We start from the raw sequence: 9,376 nt of genomic DNA, 5'->3' as shown, positions 1-9,376 counted from the left end.
TGAATAACTACTACATTCAGCACTTTGAACCTTAAATGATTTTATTTTGTGTTTTGCTGGAAATCAGTTTAATCATCTATGATTTATGGAACAGATAATCTTGTATGGAAATTAACACTCTTTTTCAATTGTATTGACCTTGTGTTAGGGTGGCTTCTTGGCAGTGGGGGTCAATTATTCTGAATTGATTACACGCCAGTGCGCCTTTTCTTGCCCACATTGCCAGTGTGCTTTTTCTGCGTCCTGTATTTAACACTCATGGGGCCTCATTTATGAAAAGTGACGCATCCTTGCGGAAACGCAAGGGTGCGTCACTTTTCCGTACGACACGCTGCGCCAGAAACTTGCGGCGCGGATGCGTCATATCTACGGAATGACGCACCGTGCCGCAAGCGGAGGCGCAAGGCGGGGAAAAGTCACGCAGACGCGGCCGTCCTGACGTAGCGAAAAGACACGCAAGTGCTGTAAAAATGCCGTAAGTCGCATTTGCGGAACGGCGCACGTGTACGCATCGCTGCGTCACTATTACGTTGCGTCAGAATCCGGAAAACGCCAAAAACACGCGCATCTATCACCTAATTCTCCCGCAAATGGAAAAAATTGCCACCATGGAGCCTGAAGGACAGAGCAGCAGCCAAGGAAACCTGCCACATGGCAGCCAGGATGCCCAGCCTGCAACACAGGGAGAAACTCTTGGAAAGAGGAAGCGCAAAACAAATTTCAGTGCTGAGGAGAATGATACACTGATAAGTGAGGTAACAGACCACCAGCACCAGCTGTTTGCCAGTTCCAAATTGCCACTAGCCAAAAAAGAGGCCATTTGGCTGGACATATTGACCAAGGTGAACAGTGTGGGCCAATCTAGGCGGACAGTCATTGACCTAAAAAAACGGTGGAATGATATCAAGCGCCGCACTAAAGAAAAAATGGCCAAAAACCGGAAAGACTCTGGGCTTACAGGAGGAGGCAGCCCATCACAACAAGAAGAGCTGGATGACCTTGAGGAGCGGGTTGCAGCGGTCATCCCAGAGGAGTTGGTCGTTGGAATCTCAGGGCAGGACAGTGCACTGCATGAGGAACTGGAAGAGACACAGGAAGACACACAGGGTAAGTCCCTACAAGGGGAAATGTGCAAATAAGGTAATGTTGTGCTGTGCAGAAAGTAAGGTGGGTGGTTCAATTACTGACGTGTTGTGGAAAGCAGGGTCTACAAAATGTATTGTACCACGGACATGCACATGTTACATTTGGGAAACAGCTACCCCTGTGCAAGTAAACCTATATGTCCAAAGTGAAGTCCCAGCCCACTGCTGCACCTGACAAGTGCCACACGCAGGTGCAAAGATATAACTACCCTCCTGAAAAGAAAATCACACAACATCCTGCAACAGACCGAGTGTCACACTTGTATGACTTGGACTGCTACCACTGTGCTGGCAGGATGTAATTTTGTTCATGTAGTGGTGCCACAATGTGCCACACCCACAATAATAGGCCACAGACAGCCATCTAACATAGTACAACATATCATGTCATTGCATCATTACCACATTAAAGTGTCAGAAAGCGCACTTCCAGGGCTGTTGCTAAGGGTATACCCAGAAACATCTATGTCCAATTGACAATGTACAATAGGAACATCAAAATGTAACTATCATGCTGCGCAACAAAGATATGCATACACAGAGTCTGTGTAAGGCATGCAAACCTGAATTAAAACGTAATCTCCCCTCCATGATAAAAACAACATATCTCTTTTGCATTCAAGTGGACACATAGAAAGGTTAAAAATCTGTTCATGACTGCATCATGCACGAATGTGTCCTTTCCATGCACACAAACACTGATCCCCTGCACAGCTGGACCCCCTGCAACATGGTGCAAGTCTGCCTGGGTTGGCGCATGCCAAGCATTGTGTACCTGTGTTGTTGCGAAGGACAGGTGTGCTGCTGAGTATGGCCATGGGCCTGGTCACGATAATGTAGTTGTCGTAGTACATGGTCAACCTTGGCACATTAGAGTGCCTGCTCATTCTGAGTGTACCAGTGTATGGGTTAACAATGCCTCTTTGATGATTGTCGTGCTGCCACATGCAGGTGACACAGAAGTTGTCAGTGACAGTGATGGTGATGTCTGTAGCAGAGTTATGTCCTGGCAGGTGAGGTGGCATACAGGGTTGAAGGTGAGGAGGTACCTGACATTGTATACTTGCAGTGTTCAAGAGGAATAAACCTTTGTTCACAGTGTGTACCTGAGGCAGTCAAATGCAAACAGCGTACAGTATGGTAGCCGTTGTGTCATGCGATGACCATTTCAATGTATGCTGCACAATGTCAACTATGCAATGCATGTGTTCCAAAATAATATATACAAATTCTACTTCTTTGTGACACAATTATGTTGTGATTGAAGTCATACATGTGGTAATGTGTGTCACTATGTGAAAAAAATAAATATTTACAAATGTGAAAGAGTAATAAAAATGTTGTGCATTTATGTGTCAAACAATAACAATTGGTAGTGTCATGGGGGATAAATGTCTGAACTATTATTTGGATAGGTGTACATCATGAGAAATATGGGGTAACATCACAGATTATGAACCAATGCTGTGTACTTAATTTTTGGCTATGATAAATGGTGTGTGCAGCACTCACAAATCTGACTCCATTGTGTGTGTTGTGGTTGTTCATAAAGGTATTGAATGCTTCAGGTCTGGGTGTGTGGTGACAAGGAAACTCAATCCATGTACTCACTGAACTTTGAACAGTGTATTTAAAGTCTCCGCTGTGAAACACCTACTCTACAGTTGCAACATGCCAAGTATGAACAATGAATGAAATGGAATGTCATGACACGGCATGTTTTGGTATAATGTATGTGCCTTTTTGTACAAGAGTGTCACACCTGTTGTCCATGGGGGCACAATGTCAAACATTGGCAATTGTGGAGGGAGAGCTGTGAGTTAACAAATGCAGGACAGAACAATCAATGTCTCATGGTTGCAGGGATGTGTGTGTGAGTGTGTGCAGCAAAACATATAGAGGCCCATTCACAGAATGAACTCAAGACTCAATTCTAATCTTACTACTATATAGTAATTCACAGCATGCACTTACTACTTTTTCACATTCACACAATGAACTTAATACTTTTGGCATTCACAGAAGTAACGATTTTGCCTAAAGTGTCTCTGAAGACAGACTTAAGATAGAGTAAAGGCAAAATCCTAACTCCTGTGAATACCAAAAGTACTAAGTTCATTATGTGAATGCCCAAAGTACTAAGGGCCTTATTTATGAAGGCCTTGCGCCGCCGGTGCGTCACTTTTTCCCATGTAAAAAGTGATGCACCGGCGGCGCAAGGCCTTCATAAATAAGGCCCTAAGTGTATTCTATCAACACCAAAAAAGTATCAAGTTTACTATTGAGTTTCAAGTTTGTTTTGCAAATCCGGAACACATTGAGGGAAGTCACACCTCAAAGATGTGTCCCAGTTCTCTGCAGCCTATGCAACCCTGCCTTTGTGTCACGTGAAAGGAATCCGCCAGCCAGGCTCACTACTCTGAGTCAATCACAATGCTGTGAAGTGTTGGTGTCACTTGTAATAGTAAGTGGGACAATACATGCTGGAATGTTGGCCATGTTTGCCATGGATCCAGAAATCCAGCCTGTATACCTAACATGGAAGTGGGTATTACTGCTCTGGTCATCATAAGTGGTACCTGAGTCACCTTGGCAATATGCACATGAGCCACATTATGTAATATGGCCCCTACCCACCCTCCCATGCCATGATGACACATAGCATTATCACATCAGTCACTCATCCCTTCGGTCTCCATAATAAGTCATTTCAGTTCTCTCAGTCAGTCAGTCAGTCAAATTAACTTTATTCGATTTGTTAAAATCATACAAAGTACATAAAAACAGTATTATTTACAATTTAAAAAGGAATTGAACAATTTCATTTATGAGCAAGTTAATGAGACGAAAAATCAGTACGTTAAAATGTTTTAAAAAACACATTATGTACATCAGATTTCCAAATTCATGCCCCTTCTGGCTCTGGTTGCTGCCACAAGGAAATTGGCCATGGCGAAAGTAATACAGATGTTACCCAGTGATTTTAAATATAACATTTCAGTTCTCTCATCTGAGCCCACAATCCACATATGGTCTATGAACTACCACTAAGGCCACCACCCCTGTGTTCATGTGTTCCGTCATCACTGAATATTGTAAGTCGCAATTAGCCTACTCCATGTCAGCCGCTGTGCAAGCCCACAGCAGACGGATGTACATGGTGTGCTGAAGCCACGCCTATGGGAAGTCCAAATGTGCCCATCTGGGTCTCAAATGCAATCATTTCCAGCAGCAACTGATATACAGTCATTCACTGATGCAGCTCAGCCAGCCTCCATGCACTTATACATGGAAAACATTTGAGAATGACAACAGGCCTTTCCAAACATGACCCACAGACATTGCACATGCCTACACTGCTGACAAACCTCTAACACCACCCTGGTGTCAAACACAGCCTACACCAACGTTACTGCAAGTGAAAGTCACACCTGGATACACAACTGTGCATACCACACCTCCACACTCTGCAAGCCTAACAAACAGCACTACAGGGACACGGCATGATAGAGCACTGATCTCTAAGAAGCAAGAGGCACCAGCAGATACCTTTTGAAGAAATGTATAAACACCAAGACACCTGGGGCCTTATTTATGAAGGACTTGCGCCGCCGGTGCGTCACTTTTTACATGGGAAAAAGTGACGCATCGGCGCCGCAAGTCCTTCATGAATAAGGCCCCTGAAATGTAAAACACATACATGGCCCCAATGAGGGAGAACCACAAAAAAACAATCCTACATAATGGAAATTCCTGCCAACTAGGCAAGGTCCTGCATTTATACAAGAACCTATGCTGCAAAGCCACAGACATCACCCTGGCACTACAGACCTGTGATAAGTGTCCAACAAAGTTCACCATAAACAACAACAATTTCACTACAATAACTTTCCCGTACACATGAGATGCCACAGGCAGCACCACCCACACCTCTCACAACACAACAGCCATACTACCATACCCACCGGGACACCAGTCACAGCTCAATGCACACCCTCAAACATGAGATACAGCCACCTGTGGGATCAGTACAGCCCTGTCCTCATTATATCAACAACAGCACCAAGATCACCATATTCACAGCCACAGGTGACATCTCCACCCTCCGGGACCAGGAGCTGTGAGTGTGCTCCAACACAGACTAACACCACACAGATTTGCCACACTACATGATGCAGGATTCTAAGGAACATTGCTCAACTGGGTCACTCACCCCACCAAGAGGTTCAAGGATCAGACTGACAACCTTCGCCTTCAAATGCACTTAATTCCAATGCTGAATGCAAGAGGGACCATCTATGTGTCTGACCCCTGTCAACATCAACAGGGCTGCCTCAGCACCATATGAAACCAAACACAGCCTCAACATTGTATCCATTGCTGATGACAGACTACTCATACTCTCTCACACCTAAGACTACACCAACTAAACACATGAAAAACAGTGAGGAATGCAGTACGTCCCAGTCTGCATCAACCACAGCTGCATGTAATAAAAATCAGAGAATACCGAATTCTGTGTCCTTGGAACAACTCCTTCAGCATGTGAAAACACATGTTGCATCTACCACTCTGATGGGAAGCGGCTGCCACTAACGCTCAAAGAGATACGTCTTGATGAGTCCTCTGAATGGGAGTAGGTCCTGGGTGTGCCGTAGATGGCCTGGGAGTGCAAGGTCTTGGCGGTGAGGTAGGACAGGGAACTGCTGCTGGAGGTTGGTCATCAGATGCGGTGGACAGCGGTGAGGGGTAGGCTGGTGGAGTGGACGTGGCGTGTGGGGGTGTAGAAGGTGAGTCTGCTGCACATGTAGGGTTGCCCGGCCTAATGGAGTGCATTGTGTGTCTGGTTGTGGAGCTTCAAGCTGATCCACTTGCTGATGGGGAACCAGTGTAGGTCTCACATTTGGGGGATGATGTTGCTGCGGTGGGGGACGTTGACAATCAATGAGCCGTAAGTGCATTGGATGTGTTGCAGTAGTAGTAGGTCTATTTCAGGGAATCCTGCCTACAGTGCATTGCAGTAGTCCAGTCTGCTGGTGCTCAGGGCCTGTGTCACAGTTATTTTTGTCTGGGGTGGGGATCCACTTGTGGATCCTGCATAGCATGTGGAGGCAGTTGTAGCATGAGGGGAAGATGGCGTTGACCTGCTCAGACATGGAGAGGGAGGAGTACTGGAAGTATTGTAAGTTGCGTGTATGGTCAGTGAGTGTTGTTGCTGTTCCCAGTGTGGTTGCGCGACAGGAGTAGTCCCAGGCTCAGGGTGTGGGTCCGAGGATGATGACCTGTGTCATCTCCAAGTACAGTTTCACACTGCTGCTCCTCATCCAGTTGGTGAGGGACTTCATTTCCACGTGGAGGTTTGTTCATGGTGTGTGTGGGTCCCTGGTGATGGAGTGCAAAATGCCACATGCACTTCCTACTGTGCTGGAATGTGTCCCCAATACACACCAACTAAACAGACATCAGGACATGCACTTAAGTAGAATGTTGCAAGTGTGCAAGCACTGTCTGCCCATGTGCCATGTTTTTTTGTAAAGTTCGTATCCATCAAATGATTAATGCCATGTCACTTTTTGTACACATGAGTGATGATGTGTCGCTTGAGCTTTGACATGTTGAAACACAGCAAAGTCAAAAATGGTAGATGACTCTAAATTGTGCATTTGTACACCACATGTCAGACATGATCATAAACCTACATCTACTTTTGATTTCAGGCCATGGTACACCTAATCTGGAGCTGGAAGCCATGTTTGAAACGGACAATGAGGGTGGTGAAAGTGTAACCAGTATGGGCCCAGAAATCATCCAGGACATAATCCAATCACTACAAACTCCCCCTCCACCCACAAGAAGGCAAAGCAGCCCAGTGGGATCTCCGGTTGGCCAACAGGGAAGCACTCCTATGCCACCTCCCACAACATCTGTGCCTCACCAGTCGCCAAACACACTAAATACATTTGAACAGCGTGTAGTGGATGTGCAGAGTCAGTTGGCACAGGAGGTGCGTAAGGGCATTGAGAGCATGGCAGGGACCCTAGAGGGAGTGCTCCGGTGCCTAACCTCAAATCCTGCCAGTGCGGAAACTGGTAGCACCACTGAAGCACCACCACGCACTTTGTTTGACGCCATGACAGAAATTTCAGAAGTCATGCAGCAGAGACACAGACTAATGCCCACCACAAGTGCCAGCTCTGAGGTGGCCAGCACTCTGAAGGAAATACAGGACACCCTCAAGCAAATGACAGCCAAACAGGATGAATACCTCACTAAATTGGCTGACTATCAACGAGATGTGACAGCTGTGCTTGAGAGCCAGCAAATAATGCTGAATGCATTTATGCGGTACCTGATGGGCATTGAACATGTTCCAGGTCAAACACCATCGACATCTGCAGTCCATGAAGTGGCTATGCCTACTGTGTCGACTGCCCCACTGGTCACACCATCAGCTGTGACAAACCCATCTGATGAAGATGAATCAGAAGATTTCCCAGTCCTCCGCAGAACAATGCGTTAGAAGCACATATTGTCAGTGTTATATCTTTGTAATGATGTAATGTTCTATGGTCTCTGTGCTCACAGGATTCCAGAGTGTGGAATCCAGGGGGCAGTACACAGATAAACAGTTACTGTGAGAGTTGGTCCTTGGATCTCCCTGTGGTTGTTACTTTGAATAAACTACATTTTCTTCTACAATCCACTGTACTTCAAGTCATTACAGTCAGGAGTCGGATTTTCCTTCACGAGCAATTGTTGTCATCACAAACTACATGTTCCACAAACCCTGTGATCTGGGTGGAGTACATAAGGGTGGAACCTACGGAGAAAGACGTAGGATTAATTTTGTACCTGACCCGTAGGCGGAGTAGGAGGTTCATCCTTGGGAGTGCGTGTTCCTTGTGTTTCCTTGTCTTGGTCCTCTCTCCTGCTCCATGACAAACAGCATCAAGAGGTCCCTCCTAGACGCCACAGCAAAATCCACACAATCCTCAAAGTTGGTCACACTGCCAATCCATAGACAATATACATTGCTTCATTTCCAGAAACAATGTTCCACAACACACTAGCTGCCACACTCCACTATGGCATGCGGCAAGGTAATACACCACACTGGATTGTCTCCTCCCTTGCAGAGCAGATGATTCTGCATAACACATTTCACTGTTCAACACACAGAGTACTGATGCTGAGTCCCTCAGTGACTGTCCATCAGTACCTTTGTCTACTATGTGTACATGGCCCCACTTGCTGAGAACATCAGTGGACATGGACTCTGCATATTACCCTACGCCTAATACACCCAGCTCTGCCTCTCCCTCACCAAGGTACACAACATCACAGGACACAACCACAATGGATGCAAGATGTGCCAACAAGTATGTGCCTCAGCTGGACAAATCTCCATTTGTTGTCAAAAGAGGAAATCACCCTCACAACAACCACTACCACATGGGACTATACCTGGGGGTACCCTGGGCTGGATAAACAGTTCACCACTCATATGTCTAACACAAACTATACATTGTACAGAACACATCCCTCACCCTGTCAGTATGGATACTAGTAGTATCCTCACCATAGTACTTCACCCTCTGCAAACTGTGCAAGAGCATCAAAATTATTGTCAACTGATGCATTGATTAGACCTGCCACACATCCATCTTCATCATCCGGTTCTATGTTAATGGCCTCAATATCAGTATCAAAAATACCCTCCGGACAAAATTGATTAACGTCCAGACAACCGTAGGTAGACGTTCCCAGTGGCTCACATGATTATACCACTACCGCCAGCACATACAGGAGCACTACTGCATCCACACCCATACAGATATACTGACACTAAAGGAGTTCACACACGCCTACACAGTCAGCCACAACCCTGGGCAAGCAAACCTCTACCAATGAATCTGCTTCTAGGCCCACAAGACATACGTCTGCAATACAGACCTAGCCATGGTCACATTTCCCTGCATCTACATAGCCAGCTTGTTAACCAGCTTTCTTTTCCACTTGCAGGAAAGACGTGGGTCATACTGGCCCTCAGCATTGTGAAACACTGCAAACATTGAGCTACAGTCTCAATACCAGGTGGCCCAATTAATGACGGCCATTGTGCCATCTGACCCTCACTTGTTGTGACGTTGTGTGACGCCTAACCCTGCCTAATAGTCATCATCCATCACCAAGGCACATGGTCATGCGATAATGCAGCATGCATCAAATCT

The 9,376-nt window shown here is 46.0% G+C and overlaps 1 protein-coding gene across 1 annotated transcript; it reads left to right on the top strand.

The window, feature by feature from the left end:
- Positions 1 to 515: 515 nt before the first annotated feature.
- Positions 516 to 7,844, top strand: LOC147726894 (uncharacterized). The gene is made up of 2 exons (XM_086963007.1): positions 516 to 1,107; positions 6,863 to 7,844. The coding sequence occupies exons 1-2, from the start codon at positions 591 to 593 to the stop codon at positions 7,663 to 7,665; spliced, it is 1,320 nt and encodes a 439-aa protein (XP_086819133.1). The 5' UTR covers positions 516 to 590; the 3' UTR covers positions 7,666 to 7,844.
- The last annotated feature ends 1,532 nt before the right edge of the window (positions 7,845 to 9,376 follow it).

The sequence above is a fragment of the Lissotriton vulgaris genome, chromosome 3_1 (genome assembly GCF_964263255.1).
Source record: "Lissotriton vulgaris chromosome 3_1, aLisVul1.2, whole genome shotgun sequence".
Taxonomy (NCBI): Eukaryota; Metazoa; Chordata; class Amphibia; order Caudata; family Salamandridae; genus Lissotriton; species Lissotriton vulgaris.
Note: the sequence above shows the minus strand (reverse complement) of the source record. Positions and strands in the feature narration are given on the sequence as shown.

Excerpts from the sequence above, each read along its gene's own strand:
- LOC147726894 (XM_086963007.1), top strand. The coding sequence starts at position 591 with ATGGAAAAAATTGCCACCATGGAGCCTGAAGGACAGAGCAGCAGCCAA. Across the intron at positions 1,108-6,862 it reads GACACAGGAAGACACACAGG|GCCATGGTACACCTAATCTG; the intron begins GTAAGTCCCTAC and ends TTTTGATTTCAG.